This window comes from Elgaria multicarinata, chromosome 3 (genome assembly GCF_023053635.1).
Source record: "Elgaria multicarinata webbii isolate HBS135686 ecotype San Diego chromosome 3, rElgMul1.1.pri, whole genome shotgun sequence".
Classification (NCBI taxonomy): Eukaryota; Metazoa; Chordata; class Lepidosauria; order Squamata; family Anguidae; genus Elgaria; species Elgaria multicarinata.
Window position 1 is genome coordinate 147,436,948 of NC_086173.1, and position 18,223 is coordinate 147,455,170.

The window sequence follows — 18,223 nt, forward strand, 5'->3', positions numbered from 1 at the left end:
TTTCATTCTTACATGCAGGAGCCATTTAGCACTTGATCAATTCAGTTCTTGTTGGGTTTTTTTTAAAAGTTGTTATAGTGGTTTTAAATGTATGTGTGTATATTGTATGTTTTGTGGTTTTTAATTTTTGTATATTGTTTTTAAGTGTTTTTACCTTATGTAAACCGCCCAGAGAGCTTCAACTGTGGGGCGGTATACAAATGCAATAAACCATCATCATCATCATCATCTTCAAAATACAATAGTAAGATATGCTCCAAAACTTTTTAATAGTATAAAATCCAAAGCAACATAATTTTACGCTTCAAGTCCTGGCGTTAAGGGACTCTTAAAACTGTTGCCAGTGGGGAAGTGCCCCACACTTTGCGTCAAATCCTCCTCCAAATGATGTCCCTCGTCGGTCCCTGGGGTGCAGTCACATGGGAGAACTCAGTGTAGAAAAACTGGGCAGTCAGACAGTACAGGTACAGCTACGTGGCAGCTTTTCCCACAATGACACAGCAACCCATTTTTCAGCATCTGTGATTATGTGAATATTTTACGGCTAGCTGCAGAAGTCTCCATGGTTAGCCAAGGCCATGCGCTTCGCTCTCCATGTGAATGCATCCCCGGGGAGAATCAGACATATTGCATAGAGATATTGTACATTCTGACCTGGCCCAGAGCTACCAAGAAGCAGGAACAATGTATGGTTACCCTCTAGCAAAAGGATGGTTACCCTGTAGCTGAAGGAGGCATGCACGTTCTTATAGTCCACAACTCCTGCAGTAGCAAAGGCTGGCTCTGAAAACTGCTAGAGAGAATCGTCCCTTCCATGGGTGGTCCATGACTTGTGGTGCATATAAGTTGACTGACGCTTCTGGAATTCAACTGGTGCCCCTGGTGTCCAAATCAAGTCAATGCACTGATCTTGATGGATGGGGTCCATCATAGAGTTTGATAACTTAGACTTTCATGAACCTCTTCCCTGGTGCATAGTCTCCTAGGACTTAATCTGGCTACCAGGTAACAGTACGAATTCTGCCAATTCTCAGTCCTCAGTCCTCTCAGGAGATGATCCTTGCCTTCCACCCATCTTCTGGAAGGTTGCTGTGGCCCATCCTATCCGTTCCAGTTCTGACCGAACCAAGAAAATCTGTGAGGGGAAGGAGGTGATTAAGTAAGTGGATGATACATTACAAGAACCCAGTGAAATAGGCAAGGCACTTAGTGACTGGACCAGGGACACCCAGCTGACCTTCGTGGCTCAGCAGGGATTTGAATCCAGGCCTCTCCAGTCCAAGTCCCACATTCTAACCACTACATCATACACGAAGAATGAGCAGAGTTCATAAGGCCCCCGCAGCCAGGATTTTCCTAGCATATGAGCTTCTGGCCTAAATGCAAAAACCAACCAACCATCAATTTTATCATCTTCTGGAACATGTGTAAAGCATTTTATACTGTATTTTGTAATTGTGCTTTTAACATGTTGGTTGTTTTATTATGGTTTTAATTTTTGTGAACCGCCCAGAGAGCTTCAGCTATTGGGTGGTATAAAAATGTAATAAATAAATAAATAAATAAATAAATAAGTTTTGGAAATATCCATACATTGTCTGGTGGACCTCAAAGAAAATTCTCCCCTCTCCACCTCCTACAAGGTAGAAAAGTTGTCAATACCTTTTGCTGGTGATCTGATTTGGCTTTTACGGAGACCTGCTCCTGGTATCTGGCCCCCTGAACCCGTGCTGTGAGACCTGCCAGTTGCTGCTCCAGTTTCTGTTGCTTTGAAGACAATCTGAGGAGCTCCTTTTGTGGGTCAACCAATCCCTATAGTGAGAGAAGAGTCCCAGGTGGCCTGGTTTAGTGTATGGTGCACTCAAAAGGTGTAAGCCCTGCCCCTTTTACACCCCCATATCCCATCTGTGACCCATTCCATTATCACTGCTCAGGAGCAGACCAATCCAATCTACCCTCTGTCCATCTGATGTTGGTCAGAATTTTCCCACCATGCATTTCACCCGGCCGCCATCTTTCTTGATTTTCCTCAAGCACCTGTTTTCCTTGAAGCCAGAGATACCCCAATTTCATTCTTACCTGCATATCCATGTAGATGGTGGTGTGATTGTTTACCCTTGCAGCTACGCAGCTATCGGGTGGCTCTGCTCCCTCGGAATCAGGAAGGAACCTCAGAGATCCAGCCAAGGACAGAGTCTGCAGTGGTTCCTGATAGTTCTCATACACACCACAGGGAGCTGCCTCTGGGCAAACCAGATATACTAAAAGACAGGCAGAGAAAGTTAACTAACAGACTCTGTCCTCATGTCAATGATTCTGCCAATGTTTGGGGGATGGTGGTGGGATTATGTATGCACTGCATGACAGATGGCTGGATCTTGAAATATGAGGGCCCTATATTTACACACACAATGCACAATGAAAAGGTATAGTTCTCAACACGGGCCCGATGGTGGAGATGAAATTCTCCACCATGCTACAGTGATTACAGCAACAGGTAAGAAAACACAATGTGCTTGTCATTTTGAGAAACTCTATCTCAGCCAGGGAGAAACAAGATGGCTGCTCTACTCATTTATTTATTACATTTTTATACCGCCCAATAGCCGAAGCTCTCTGGGCGGTTCACAATAATTAAAACCATTCAAAGTATAAAACAAACAGTAAAGAAACTGTTTGTTATGGTATTACTTCCTAAAGGCAGCCATTTCAAAGGAGGAGGGCCGTGAAGGAGGAGCATCACTCTGCTCCTAAGCGGAGAAATCCCAGTAATTCTTCTAGGAGGACCTTTTAGTGAATGCACCCTCCTAGTAAGAGCCTTTTTCAGAAGTGCTTACGAAGTGTTCACTGAATGAACAGGGAGCAGAGCCACATCGACTGGTCCCATCTCTTATTGTGCTCACTGGCTCCACCCCCTGATCTCTGCGCAGTTGGAAGGAGGTCAGGATGGGGAGGATATACACACAGGTTCCTCCGCACAATCAGGAACCCCAATTACACAGGGTTCCTGGTCACACAGAAGAGCCCAAAGATATAGTACTGTTCATTCCCCATTCACACCTCCTGCCAAACACTGGGAGGTTGGTGGCACGTTGATGTTTGGGGCAATGTCAGCGGACATGGCCCTGCTCCTCTGCCACGTGTTCAATGAACAAGTGGAGGACACTTTGGGGAGGGGCTTTGGGTACTGCTAGAACAGAGAGGTGCATAGATGGAAACCAGCAGACTGTTACTAGGCCTCACCTGTTGGCCGAGCTTTGGTAAGCTGATACGTTGCCCTCAGGGAACGCACTGCTCTGATGGCTTCCTGTACTAACAGGAAGTTTGCCTCTTCTTCAGGATGACACCAATGAGCCTAGAAATGGGGGAAGAGATGTTGAAAAGTTGCTTTCTTGTAGGTTAGAGTTGAGTACTAGAACTTAACAATGATTTGTTCATTATGGGAAATTCAGAATAGGACCAATAAGAGGAGCACTGTCGGTTTCAAGGACTAGACATTTACAAAGGTAGCCTTACGCAGGCCTGTCATGTGAAAAGGAAACAAGTGAACCTAGAATCACGTCGAAATCAGTTCAACCCATTTCTCCTTTTGCACTCTTGGAAATGGGACTCACCAGGTGCTCAGTGTCTGGGTATTTGGCCACACAGATGCTGGGAGGCGCTTGGGAGTCCATCTTGGGCAGCCGCTGCCACAGCTCCTCCGTGAGGAAAGGCATGAAGGGAGACAGGAGGCGCAGAGCCAGGTCCATGCAGCTGTGCAAGGTCTGACGGGTGGAATGGAGCCGAGCTGGATCTTCACTCCTCAAACTGGGCTTTGCAGACTCCTGCATAGGCAGCGACATTAATATCACTCCGACTTGGAGGGAGGAGACCCAACCTTTTGGGTCTGTAAATGTATTAGCATAGGGAGCACCCTATTTACTCAGCCTTGCCTCCAGTGAAAATCTCATAGGAACAGAGAAAGTTGCCTTAAGACTTGAATTAGACCACTGGTCCTTCTAGCCCAGTATTATCAACACTGACTGGCAGTGGCTCCCCGGGGTTTTAGGAAACCATATTTCTAGCCTTATCGGAAGATGCTGGGGGATTGAACCCAGGACCTCCTGCAAGCAAAGCATGCGCTCTACCACTGAGAAAATTCAGAATCCCCTTACTCCCTGGATTACCCCACCGCCCCCTTAATCCTGACCTGCATGCTTTTGCTTCTAAGGCTAAAATCTAGCTGAGCTCATCACACTGCCAGAGGGGGCTGGAATCCGAACCCACAGGAAGCTCACCAAGTAGACATCGCAGAAATTGTGCAGCCAGAAAAGATGGACGGAAGAGGTGACAGAATGCAGCTCGCATGCCTCAAAGCGCTGGGCACACTCTTCCGCTGTGTGATAGAGACGGCTGAGGATCCACTTGTCCATTGGGGCGCTTGGGAAGACCTGGAGGAAGACATAAAGGAGTGGGGCCAGAGTTTCAGTTTCTTAGAATTTATACCACACTTTTCTTCTATCATGGAATGTACATGAGGTTCCCAGCTGGTTTCCCATCCAGGCACTGACCAGACCCAAGCCTACTTAGCTTCAGCAAAATTGCTGCATCGTGCTTTCAGGCAACACCCTAGATTTTACTTTAATGCTCCCCTTCTCCCAACCATCTTCCTCCAATCATATGCAGAAGAGCCACAAGATGGAATCGGTGCTGGAAAGGAGCAAAATCATCATCTAATTAATAAAACCCCTCTGCTCCAAGGGCTGCATCATGTTGCATTTTTATTATAGAGATCTCTCTGTACATGGTAAAAACATTACATATATTAGTACCCAATCCACTATATGATATAGTATTCTATGGATAGCATTCCACTGTGCCCATGTGCATGGGGGATCTGCTGCTTTTGAAATGAGACTTTGGTGCTCCTATATATAACCCAAAACAAGTGGAAAGGCTTGTTTCTGGAAGGGGCCATTCACGTAATATAACACTCCTTTTATCCACAAAATGAAAAGATGTCAGCTCCTTGTTGCCCTTGGGCAGCCTGGCTTATCTCTCCCATAAGCATACTGAAATGGCTGATCCTCTTAAGAGTGTCCGTTTCATGTAGCTTAAGGCTGCCATCTGAGTCAAGCTTCCTCTCAAGCAAATCCCACCGAACTCTATGAAACTTACTTGTGAATCAACATGTCTGGGGCTAAGTTGCAAGCGGTCTAGTGTTTAGTCTAGATCAGCCTTTCCACACGTAGACCTCTAGCTGTTGGACTACAACTGCCATCATCACCGACAAATGATCGTGATGGATGGGAATGATGGGTGCTGCAGTCCAACATCTGGGGATCCAAGTGACAAGCTCAACCACTTGTAAGGATTTGTGTATTTCTTCAGGAGGTGTCTGCGTTGCACTCTCGCTTTTACCCAACACAAAAAAAATGTAATACTCTAACATCCTCTGTCACCCCACCCCACCCCACCCCATATTCCTAGGTACCTTCTCTGGATCCAGTGGGGCAAACCCTTCTCCCAAGGCTGCCAACGTGAACTTCAGGGCATTCCACACCTTGTTGCAGAAACGACTGGCGTTCTCCACTGCAGCTATATCCAGGTTGACGTTGTCGCCTGAGACAGGGGTGTACACGTTATCAGCTTCAATTTCCAAGTCAGCCAATCCATCCCCAACGCTTTTGTAAGCAAGTGCTTGCATTCCCATTCTTCGTAAGTTGTGCAGTTTCTTCGCTTCACCTTAAAAGGTATGTTTGTATCTTATCTTTGAAAACAGCTGTAGTTTATTGTCACAATAGAATAGAATAAAACTGCTACTGTTCCTCGAGGCTTGGCTCAGCATTGTGAGAAATAGCTATTCTTTATTCTCTTATGCTGTATTGCATGGCATATAGACCCTGTTCAGATGACACACAAAGCCACAATGGATAAGCATTTTGAGCTAAACATTATGGCATAGCATATCGTGTGAACCATTCCTAACCACGCTGGCTACATTTATTTTATTTTAATTTAATTTATTTTAATTTAATTTAATTTAATTTATTTATTTTTGCATTTATATCCCGCCGTTTTTCCTCCAAGGAACCCAAGGAGGCATACATAATCCTCCTCCTCTCCATTTTATCCTCACAACAGCAACCCTGTGAGGTAGGTTGGGCTGAGAGTCTGGGACTGTCCCAAAGTCACCAGTGGGTTTCCATGGCCGAGTGGGGACTAGAACCCAGATCTCCCGACTCCCAGTCAAACACTTTAGCCACTAAACCACACTGGCTACATGACCACTGTTTGAACACGCTCGTTAAACCATTTGCTGTGTTGTCTGAAAGCACAATAGGTTTAAGGAAACTGGTAAAAACAATATATCAATTTATGGTATAACTATGCCTGTTAAAATAAAATCATGTCTTTGTAGGAAATATATTTAATCTTAAAACAAATATATACTCTTAAAATTTAAACAGAATGGTCCACATACAACAAACATCAAACATAAATCCCAAACGCGTTTCAACCATAAAAGGTCTTCATCAGTGGGGAAAGAATTATATGCGGATTTTTAGAAAAACTGATTATGCAAATTTTAAAACAACTTTTTATGCCCCAGATATAGGGAGTTCCTATAGGACCTGAAAAGCATGGCTTAGTGTGTTGCCTGAACACTCCCATAATGATTTTGAAAAGACCTTCTCATTATTTGAAGTGAGCTACTGGGCACAAATAGCTATTCCAGAACCTCCTACCGTGGCCCTTTCAAGGATGAGAAAGAAAAGAACTTTAAACTAGAGCCCGGTTAGTAGAAATGGATAGAACATTGCGAATTGAAGTCTGGGGAGACCCAGATTCAAGTGACTGTTGGAGGCCCTGCTTTGTGCTCCTTCACCATCTGAGACAAGGGCTTCTCAACAGTGGCACCTAAATTCTGGAATCTGCTCCTGGGGGAGAGTCACCCAACTGCCTTGTTGATTTCAGACTGCATGGTAAAATCTAACTTTTTCTGAAGACTTTTGGGAAGGAGGGTGGGACGTTCTTGCTTTTTCTTACTAGTGTTCATGTTTCCCTCTTATTCTGTGTTGTAATTGTGTTACTATCCTGGTTCTGTTGAATTTGAAAACACATTTCCATGCAACTTTTCCCAGGACACATTAAAAGCAACTGTTTTAATGTAGGTCTTTTCTTCTTTTTTTATCGTTTTGATGCAATCTGCCTTGTAGATAATTTCATAGAAAGGTTGGATATGAATATTTTAAATAAACAAAATACAAATAGATAAAAGAAATCCCCACTCGGCTATGAAACTCATTAGGAGACCATGGTCATGAAGTCATTCTTTCTCTCAACCTAGCCTACCTCACAAGGTTGTAGTAAAGGTACAATGGGATTAGCCCATGTATGTCACCCTGAACTTCTTGAAGAAAGATAGGATACATATGATCAGGTGTTTATCAGCAAACTACTGACAGACATTCCCAGAGTAATTTTATACCAAAGCCACTACTGTGCGAGTGTGAATTCTACTACATAAAAAGACCCAAAAGGAAACCATTTCATGTCCAATTCCCTCTAGCCAGCCACTTCTTCTTGGATTTCAGCTATTTTACACTCAACACCCCCTAAAGAATGGAGGAAACATTGGCTCAGTTCAGACATTTCTCAATGGTGGTTAGAACTCCATGGTGGAATTTTTATACCACCGTTGAGAAATGTGTTGTCTGGTGGGAAAACTCCACACAACGGTGGCGGGCTTTTTGGGGGGGGGGGAAATGCTCCATGCAGAATATCCACGTTGTGAAGAGAACACTGCTGTGTTGTGTGGCGGGCTCTGTGGAGTTTTCCGTTGCATTGACTTTTCCCACTGGCTACAGAGTTCCCTGGCAAGAGCGGCGAAAGGAGTGAGTGCCACTCTAGGAGAGCTGCTGGGATTGTTTTTTTGCAGCAATGGCTCATGGGATACCACGGGAGGACTGAGGGAGGAGAGAGGATAGAGGAACTATCAATCAAACATCGTGATGGATTTTACTCAACTCCACAGTAGCTCACAGTCACACAACGGTGAAGTTAGAACATGTTGTGTGTGGGGTACCCCCTAAAAACGCAACCTTTGAGTGGAGTTTTCACACTGCATTGACTAACATGTTGTCTGAATTGAGCCATTGTGACCTCTCAGGAGATGACTGCCATGCTTTACTATTTATTTTGAGAAATCTAGCACACATCATTGGAATCTGTTCTCTCTTTAAAAGTATGGCTATTACTCATACATTTCCCCTATATAAAAGCAAACAACATCATCCTGTGTCATCGAATAGCCAGAATATGAACAACTCCCTATTGCAGTCCTTGGACACAGGTATTTATGGAGAACTATCCTTTTCTAATGCATGTGTAAGATGCATTTCATGTTTTCTCCATGGGAAATGAAATTTGAAGATGCAGCCTAAACTACCTTTGACTGTGCTTGGTGTAACATAGCCATGGATCTTGTGACTGGTACACAAAGAAATTGGCTCCTGGGATTAATGATAGTAGTGGCTGTACTTTGGACTAAAGAATGGAAGAAACAGGGCCGATTTCTCACCTTGTGCACTGTAAGAGCAGAGGGCAAACCTCAGAGCGTCTGTGCCACATTCGGGGATTCCTTGAGGAAAATCTCGCTGCTGGAAAGGAGCAGAGACTCAGGGAGGTGAGAAGACTCAGGAACCACAGAAACAAATAGGGATAACTTGAGGGGGGCGGGGAGTCAGGATAGAAGTGGGGGGGGAGGGGGGGAGAGAACTCACCCGGCCTTTCATAGCAATGGCAGCTTCTCTTGGATCCAAATTGCTCTTTTGAAGCTTTCCCTGTAGGACCTGAAACAGGAGAGCAAATTTAGGAAGAAAAATAGCCAGAGATAACGGGGAATCACCAGTGGCTTTCTCAGGATCTTGCCCACGAACAGTTCCCTTCACATGCTATCGCAGCCAGGGCTAATTAAATATTCCATACGAGATTATACCACACATGCAGAACCTGAGACAGAATTTGACATCATGCTTTATGTTTATTTTTAAAGCAGATTTCTAGTCCTCATGATTGTGGAGAAACCCTAGAAACAAGTTGCCTAAAAATTCAAAGTGATTTCAGCAAATTGTACTCCTAAATCGTTACACTAGGTTCCTTGTTCTCTCTAACAAGAACTGATCTATATCTGCATCATTATCACATGATATTACTTTCCCTGGACTGTAATACTTCAGATTGTGGCGGGGACAGGATCACAAGTTTGGAGGCTGCCCCACTGAGCAGAGGGGAGGCACACCTTGCATACAGAGAACTAGCATGTCAGGGAGGAAACCAGCTCAAAACTCTCCCCTTGATATGTTAAGACTTTTAAACAGTTGGGATTTTTTGGAACAGGAAGGAGACATACAATCACCATCAGTGACCCCCACAACAACCTAAAGGGGCACAGCCAAGGAAAAGCTCTACCACAGGATGCTGATTCTGCTTGTGTTAATCAACTTTAAGACCTTCTCTAAATGAGTGATCTATTGCACTCTCATGATTGGCCACTCACGGAGGTTTGTGGGTCCACTACATGATGTCATTAACTTCCAGGACTATCTCCTACACTATACCCTGGAAATCTCACTTTAAAAAAAACAGAAACTGTGATATTATCTGGGAAATAGTGGGATATCCCAGTGTGTAAAGTTGGCATTGCGCTATAATTCTGACACTCGATGGCAATGTTTTATTAAACTCAGTGGAGATGTGTAAAGAATGCATCATCATGGTGGGAAGACTGAAGAGGACGAAAGCCCCACTAAGGCTGTGGGATTTTTCCTGTGGGTAGAAAAGCTCTCAGTCTCAAGGCTAGCTTGTCTACTCTGTGACTCACAGTAATACAATTACAGGGAAAATAATAGGGGTGGAGACTCCAGAGAGCAGATTTAGTGCCATAAAAGAGGCTGTAACAGTGTAATTCTACACATGTCTACTTAGAAGTAAGTCCCATTGACTTCAATGCAGCTTATTCCCAAGAAAGTGGGCATAGAATTACAGGGACCTTCCTTGAGGATGGAAAGGAGAGTGCTCTCGGGAGTAACTGGAGGGCCCTGTTATAATTCTCCGAACGGGAAGTACCTGCAAAGATGCCCCATGAATGACATCCAGAGGATCAATCACATTCCCAAGAGATTTACTCATCTTCCTGCCATGGGCATCGCAGACCATTGAGTGAAGGAACACCTGAGGAAGAGAGAGAAAGGCAGACGCACAAAGCTCTGTTAAGAATCTCCTTCCCAGACCCACAATGACGACCCCTGCAATCCCAAACACAGGAGTAATTTGCACGAAACATGTCACTGTTTACTAATAATACAGAGAGGTTATGTTTACACCAGTTGATTTTCATTGAATGTGCAGTTAGGGATGTCACAAATAGAGAGTGCGTTCCATACTACCTCCCATGCTATACATTGGAATGAGTTCCACGGTTCTTTGAAAGAATAGTAGTGCCTCATTAAGCACTTATTAAGTTTGCCATTATTATTTTTTTTGGGGGGGGGAATCTAAGAGAGCCAGTGTGGTGTAATGGCTAGAGTGTCAGACTGGGAGTTGGGAGATCCGGGTTCTAGTCCCCACTCGGCCATGGAAACCCACTGGTTGCCTTTGGGCCAGTCACAGACTCTCAGCCCAATTCACCTCACAGGGTTGTTGTTGTGAGGATAAAGTGGAGAGGAGGAGGATTATGTACTCCGCCTTGGATTCCTTGGAGGAAAAAAGGCAGGATACAAATGCATAAATAAATAAATTCGTGCATACTGGCTTACTCAACAATCCCAGGAATAAACAGTGATTTATTTATCTATTTATGACAGCGTTACAGGTTTCTGACCTTGCACAAGCCCAGCTCCTTTGGTTACCATAGAGCTGTCACAAGCCTCTGCCTTTCCTACTTTTGCATATCCCTGCAAAGTTAGTTGGCAAGTGCAGGGACATGGTGGTTTCAGCACGTATTTCGCACAATTACTATTTGAAATGGACGAAGAATCCCAAGTCGATCCAAGGAGAAAGGAACATGGATGCACTGAAGAAATGTGCAAAAAGCATCAACAGGACATCCAAGGCAAAACAAGGGCAACAGGCACCGTAAAGAACTGCAACAGGAGGTCATATAGGCACCTTTGCGTAATAACTTGAATTGACAGTTCCATGATGCTTTGGTTTGTGCATTAACCCATTGTAGGGACGTTGGAGAAATTCACATTCAACTGAGTTCGGATTTCCATGAATCCAACCTGCAGATTCCACAGTGGACGGGCTTTTCCCAAGTCATGCCGATTTCATGGACTTGAGGACTAGTCCACTTCAGGGGTGGTGGTGGTTATCTAGTTTGTACTGGCGCTAATAATTCACATTAACTCATGTGCATTTGCAACAGTGCGCATTAGCGCAAGTAGAACAATACATCTCCTAGGTACAGGATTTTTAGCAGACAGCCCATACCTGAGAGAAAGGTAGTTCTCCGGTTAGCTGTTTTCCCAGCATCACCATCCGGGCCACCCAGAAGAACAGCAGGTCGCTCCCCGTCTCCAAGAGGCTATTGGGATAGAACTGCTGGAAGTCTCCTGTCTGTGGGGGAGACAGAGGGGGCCCACATATCCTCACATGAACTACAACAAACCTATCATAGTATTCTCTTCCCTTCTTCCTCCGTCCCCTGCTACCACCCTTTTGCCTCTGTATCAACAGATCATGAACAACAGTATCATGAACAACAGATCACCCAGCTCTAACGAAGCTGTGTTTTGATCTAAAAATGGGAGACCTGGGATCAAGCCCCCCCTGTGCCATTAACTCACTGGGGAGCCATGAGGCATCCGCTTGGTCTGTAAAATGGGAAGAATATTAAGCTGGCTCATCTAGGATTATCATGAAAGCAAATGGAATAAAGACCGTGAGGTGCTGCACAAAGAGGGATCTCTCTCTCTCTCCCTCTCTCTGTATTGTGAAGGTTAAACAAACAGACAACTTGTAAGATGAGAAGAGTTAAGGAAGCACAATGATGTCTCCCACATAAAATAGCATCCTCCTGTTTGTTGCCTTCCCCCAAGGGAGTGGTGCCTATGCTCGGATCCTACTGGAGACCCCCCTCCCGAATCCTATCTTCTCTCACAGGGAGAAAATGGGAAGATGGACAGGATGGGCCCTTTCCATTGTCAGCATTTGACTGCCTCCCAAAAATGTGTGTGTGTGCTCAGATGGGAGGATGGACGGGCCCTTTCCATCTCCAACTTTGGGCTGCCTCGCAAGCGTGCGTCTGTGCAGGCATCGCTCTGTGTGTATGGTACAGTGCCAGCATCAGGTTTGGTGGGCCGGTGGGCAAGATGTCTTCAGCGGTTGCCCCCTTCGCCTCTCTACTGCTGCCACCATCCACTTGCGTTGAAGTACAATTTCAAGATATCCCCCGCCAGCATAGCCAATGCGACTCACCTGATGGGGCCAGCCCAAGGAGGCAAAAGGAAAGAGGCCAGAGGAGAACCAGGTGTCCAGGACATCGGCATCTGAAAAGGGCAGGAGAAAATACACATCTTTTTAAAATTGAAAATGTAGTCCCATGGATTATACAAATAAGGGGGCTTAAGACTGGCAAGAGCTTAGGGTAAAAGGGAACTGGAAGGAGCTAAGACAGTGGCACTTCACTAGGGTCACGAGAACAGCACCAGAGAAAAAATAAATAATAATAATATCTAGCTTCTTTTTTTAAAAAAAAAGCTTCACATGTCAAGGATAAAAATCTGCATTGGTTGTAAGGCAACTCTGTTTCATTGAGCGTAATAGGGCTGTATGGAGAGAATCCTGCAGACAAAGAACTTCTCAACTGGCAGTGTGAAAAGCAGATATATTTATACACAGTAGCATCTTAACCAATTAGCAGTTGGCAAAATTCTAAAGCAAAACAAAGACAGATCAAAGAAAACTTCTTCATTATACCTTATCAACAGATGGCCCGTAACTCTTCTAGCAATGTCAGATTGACCTGGATGGTCAGTCCTCCTTATCAAGCTAGTTTATTTGTCTCATACTATATCAAAAAAGTCTTGACAGTTAGAAATTCCAATTAAGCATTTCCTTCCAATTAAGCAATTTCAGCATTACAGCACATTCAGGCACATATATCATTCCAATCCCATCATGCAAGAATCAAACTACATACAGAGGCCTACATACAGAGCAATTATATCAAGGCTTGTGGCCTTGCTTTCTCACATAAGGGCACCCGTTTTAAAGCCAGGAGGCATACAGGGGAGAGCTCAGGGTTCCTCTCACTCTCTGGACCAGAACAGGAATATTACCTCGGTTCCAACTTTTCCCAGCGGGCTTTCTCAGCTTTAAAGGCTTAAGAAAGCAAGGCAAAATAGCTCTGTGGTGCTCTCACTAAATGGTGAAGAGATCTAGTGGGTGGGTCACAGCTACAGCGTGGAGTCAGGTGAGTGGCGGGTTAGGCTCTTGGGCCCTCTTTTGCAAGGCTCCCTTAGGGGAACATGCAGAATACTTCCCATATTGGACAATATGAGCACATTCCTGAGCCAAGTACAATGGATAAGATGCCAGATGAGGACCGATACCAGCTAGGTTCCATTGTGCAGGTCATTACAACCCATTATGAGCGTCAACTCTTCAGGCACTTTCCTGCATGAATTCAGGCACTCTGGCTCTTTCTCTCCCTTCCAGGAAGGCAAGGAACAGTACTGCTGTTTTACCTCTCACCAGCTCCAGGTCTTCTTCTGATTTTCCCAGCATGCCTGCTGCTTTCCTCCGAGCCTCTGCTTCGGTCCTGCCCACTACCCATAATCCCTCGCTCTCCTGCTGCAGCAATACAGACAAACGGAAGCTCAAGTGATATTGCAGAGGGGACTGGAGGAGCCAAAGATCCTCACCCTACTCCCAAGCGAACTACTTGCTACTGGGGATCACTCACAATCAGATAGGCCAACACTCACCTCCCCTTTGACAGGTGCCCCAGGATCTGTGACTCGATAAGCTGGAATCTGATGACCCCACCACAGTTGGCGAGAAATACACCAGTCTCTAAGGAAGCAAAAAACAAATGGGCACCGTTAGGATTTTAAGCTCAAAAGAAGAAGCCTGCTGAATCCAACTGAGAGTCCATCTAGCTCAACAGGGGCCAGACAGATGTTCTGGAACCTTCTTTGATTCTGATTCTTAAGGAACCCTTGAGAAGCAGGGATAAAAAGAGTAAGATGCAGCACACTATATAATTCACGTCACTTTTTAGTATGGTAGTGTCCCCCACAGACTGAAAACTGATCACGACAATAGAAGCCCATGACAGAATGATAAAAAGAGAAAAATCAACCAGGATCTCATCTGGTTTATGTATAGTCTACAAGTGCAAAATCTGGCATCCTGAGAAATTCAGCTTTTAGTTAGCGCTCCAAAAACCACATCTGAAAATCTCATAGTTCCACAGAATAGTTTGGGAGCAATAGGCAATATCTGATGTTCTTATGACAGAGTATGCGACTTATTTCCTCGTACATCAGCGTACGTCAGCCTCCAATGTCCTTAAGCTGCAATATTGATAGTCTGATCTGGCTTGCAACAACGTGAGTCCTGATTGGCCCGTCATAAGACAGACGGGCAGCCAACCCCAGAAGGGGAGAGAAGGCCTGGAAGGACTAGTCAAGGGCTAGGATTTCCCCCTACTTACCTGGTATTTAAGAGCCAAGTCCTCCATTTTTTCTCATGAAATCTAGGGGTGAACTTCAGGCCTCCAGATTCTACAGCCTTAGGAGATAAACCAAGCGCAGGAGAAGTTAAGGTCTTGGAAGGGGAGGCAAATCCTTATATTCCAAACGGGACGTATCATCTAGCAATTTTACCACTGAAAACATGCTCGTTCCCCAGGCCTGCGTACAAAAGATCCCTGCAATCTAACACCCCATGCTTTAATTTCTAAATTGTAGGTCCATCCATTCTAAGAACCAAGGTGCTTGAGGGCTCAGTCTGATTATTTTAGAGAAGCCAAAACATTAAGAGAGCTACCTCCAAGGCCCTGTGAGCCATTTCTTCACATCGGACAAACCACTGGTTCTTCAAGAGGATTTCAATCACGTCCCCAGAGCGGCTGTGGGTGGGAGAAAGACAAAGGATCACACTTCACATTTCCCAGCCAGGTTGCCTTCCTTCTGTCTTGCAAAACCATAATCCTCTAGCATCACAGCACAGGATGTCTGTATGACTTACATCACACCATCAATGTAGATGGCACTTTGCCAAGTAGCAGAAGCAAAAAAGATAGGTCCCTGCCCCAAGGGGCATACCAGCCCAATTGTTCACATGTGAAGCTGAATCAAGGTTTACAGATGACAGATACAAATCTATATAGGTTTTGTATAAATTTTAAATGTCGAATGACTTCAGAACATATAGATAAGCATAAGAGTAAACAGAATACTTTCTCTCTTTCAAACCGTACAGTATAGTATATACTATACTGCAAAGAGAAATGGTGTAATTTATTCCCCGGAGATGGTTTCCTCATTGTAACAGTGCAATCCTATACGTGTCTACTCAGAAGTAAGTCCCATTGAGTTCAACGGGGCTTACTTTCCAGGTAAGTGGGCATAGGATTTTGCAGCCTGAATTGTTTCCTTATTCAACTGGAGTCTCTTCATGCCAATAGTAATACAATAGTAATACAAAATTATCAGAAAAGATGTTTTCTGTTTTTGTTCGTATTTTATGCTTTTTATGGTTTTAAATTTTGTATATTTGTTTTTAATGTTCACTGTTTTTAACTTTTGTAAACCGCCCAGAGAACTTCAACTATGGGGCGGTATATAAATGATGATGATGATGATGATGATAATAATAATATATTTAGAGCAATTTATATTGCAGCCTTCAATAAAATTCCCAGATATCTTTTCCCCAGTTGTTCCTGCCTTCCATCTATTCACACTACTAAAAGTTTTAATCAGATTCAGGTGGAGAAAGCCCCCACCCACCCCCACTGAATAATTATTGGGTACCCCTGATCAGATGCTCCAACTGGATAGATAATAAGCAGGCAGGTCTCAGAGTTTACTGCTACACAATGTAACCTCTGATAGTCAACAAGGAGTCAGCTTTTCCGCATTCCCTGGCTGTTTATTTTTTTTTAAGTGTACATTGAGGGTAACGTTCTCAAACCAACACCATCTTAGGAATTTTTAACTAGGGCCAAATCCACACCAAGCAGGATATTGCACTATGGAAGTGGTAAATAAGAGGCAGGAGCCACACTACTGCTTTATAGCGGTATTGAAATGCACTGACAACTGTTGGGGCCCATTGACACCACGTACCGCTTTCATAGTGCTATATCCTGCTTGGTGTAATTTAGGCCTAAGTCTGCAGATGGGGTTTTGTCATGGTTTAATCTCTGTGTAGCACTTTGTTTTTAAGTGCATCATCACCATCATCTATTATCAAAAAAGAATAAACAACAACATTTATCACGATTCCATTTCTTCCAGTTCCTCCTACTTCTCGTAATGTAAACAAACCTTGAGATGAAACTAAAGGATGGCAGGGAAGAGGAGGAGAGTAGTATAAACATTTTAAGTAATTTGCTAACATTACCTGCAAAGAGGGAGCGCCATGGGGTGCTCCTTTGCACCCTGATGGAGGCCTCTCTCCGCCAAAGCTGCCAACACTTTCTCACGAGCCAGGAATCTATTCAGGCCCTGAAAGAGGAATTGTCCATTTCATCCTATGTGTTGAATAGTATCTGCTGGACACTGCCGAAGAGATTTTTGACCTCAGGGTGCCTCTCATGTGTTGGGGTTAGGTTTTTACCCACAGAAGGAAAAGGACTCTAAAGAGTTAAAAAGATGTCCTTGGCCAGATTGTCTCTGCCAGGAGAAGTCCAGTATGAAGCAGATTCTTCCCTGGCCTACGTGCGGTACGAGAAGTACAAGATGAAGAGACTATTGGTTAATTGGGCCAAGGAGAAAAGTGTATTTAAGAAGTCCATGTTGTAAGGCTTCTTACTGCTATGACATTATCAGACTGCTGTTATACTGCTGATGTGATCTTACTGATGATATATTACTGCTGCTACGTTGCTGTACTGTTGGTGAAAGGACTGTATATATGACCATTTATTCTGTAAGTAATTTATTTAGTGTCAGTAAAGTTTTCTTACTGACCAAAGACCGTGACTGCTTCTTTTTGTTCTTAACTCCAAGCTGAAACCATTTCCAGCTCCACGCTACTGCTGCTATTAGCACTCTGCTATATTTTTTGGGTAAGCAATTACCACGATATCATGTTGGAAAGATCATCCTAACAATTAAATAATGGATCTTTTCCTTTCCATCTCTCTGGCTGATATGAAGAACAAATCACGGCTTGGTTGTGTTTTGCATTTCTCCTTGTATAGAATATAGCGCTGCATCTGCACTCACTCAAGATTTTATTGTTCATAGCCAATGGCCATTACAATATAAACACAAAGCACACAAGTACAAAACAGAAAAACATTTGATACAATAAAACAAGACTACAATAAAATGATCAGGATTTAAAACATCCCCTTCTGTTTAGCCCCCACAGTGGTATGGTTTAGAAAAGCTGCTCTTATTTTTCTTGCAGCTAGCGCAAATAAAGCTATCCTATAGCTGATGAATTTGTCCACATCAGCCAACAGCCATCTGATTTTAAAATCGTCTGATCGGCCTTCTAAGGTGGTCTGGAAAGGGAGAATAAACTTAGCCCTGGGTGATTATATAATGGACAGTATAGGATATAATGTATACATTATCAGAAATAACATGACAACCAACACCAATAATAATAATATTTTTTCTTATGCTCTTAAAAAACAAGGTGCTGCAATCCAAAGATATGATGTGAACTGTTACAGCTCTTTACGCCATATTCCATATAACCAGAAATGCCGAAAGACAAATCAATCTGCATAGCCCTTAAAAAAGGACACGTTTACCTGTAGCCATTCCCCACACTCCGCTGTCATTGTACCGTCTTCTGCAATAACCGAAACTAATGGCAAGCCGTGCCCGCGGGCCAGGTCATAGTCAGCATAGCTGTGCGCTGGTGTCACCTTCACAGCTCCTGAAAGATGGTGTGAAAATGTGAGGAGGGACGTCCCTGAGAACAGGTATGCTGATGCCACGATAGAATTCAGCACATCAGCACCCAGCCTCTGCGAGGGAGGGACGAT

At 44.0% G+C, this 18,223-nt stretch overlaps 1 protein-coding gene across 2 annotated transcripts in view; it reads right to left on the bottom strand.

Moving 5' to 3' along the window:
- Positions 1 to 334: 334 nt before the first annotated feature.
- Positions 335 to 18,223, bottom strand: part of VARS2 (valyl-tRNA synthetase 2, mitochondrial) — a 33,212-nt gene continuing 15,323 nt past the window's right edge. The window contains exons 13-30 of one of the 2 annotated variants that reach the window (XM_063122274.1): positions 17,987 to 18,114; positions 16,621 to 16,724; positions 15,040 to 15,121; positions 14,705 to 14,781; positions 13,974 to 14,061; positions 13,734 to 13,836; positions 12,463 to 12,533; positions 11,476 to 11,601; positions 10,111 to 10,215; positions 8,766 to 8,834; positions 8,564 to 8,642; positions 5,474 to 5,601; positions 4,278 to 4,430; positions 3,615 to 3,824; positions 3,244 to 3,355; positions 2,080 to 2,261; positions 1,663 to 1,812; positions 335 to 1,135 (exon numbers count right to left, since the gene is read on the bottom strand). In XM_063122274.1, the coding sequence (XP_062978344.1) occupies positions 1,031 to 1,135; positions 1,663 to 1,812; positions 2,080 to 2,261; positions 3,244 to 3,355; positions 3,615 to 3,824; positions 4,278 to 4,430; positions 5,474 to 5,601; positions 8,564 to 8,642; positions 8,766 to 8,834; positions 10,111 to 10,215; positions 11,476 to 11,601; positions 12,463 to 12,533; positions 13,734 to 13,836; positions 13,974 to 14,061; positions 14,705 to 14,781; positions 15,040 to 15,121; positions 16,621 to 16,724; positions 17,987 to 18,114 (2,072 nt within the window). In that variant the 3' untranslated portion in view covers positions 335 to 1,030. Of the gene's footprint in view, positions 1,136 to 1,662; positions 1,813 to 2,079; positions 2,262 to 3,243; positions 3,356 to 3,614; positions 3,825 to 4,277; positions 4,431 to 5,473; positions 5,602 to 8,563; positions 8,643 to 8,765; positions 8,835 to 10,110; positions 10,216 to 11,475; positions 11,602 to 12,462; positions 12,534 to 13,733; positions 13,840 to 13,973; positions 14,062 to 14,704; positions 14,782 to 15,039; positions 15,122 to 16,620; positions 16,725 to 17,986; positions 18,115 to 18,223 lie in introns of both variants that reach the window. The other variant, XM_063122273.1, reaches the window with a different exon arrangement.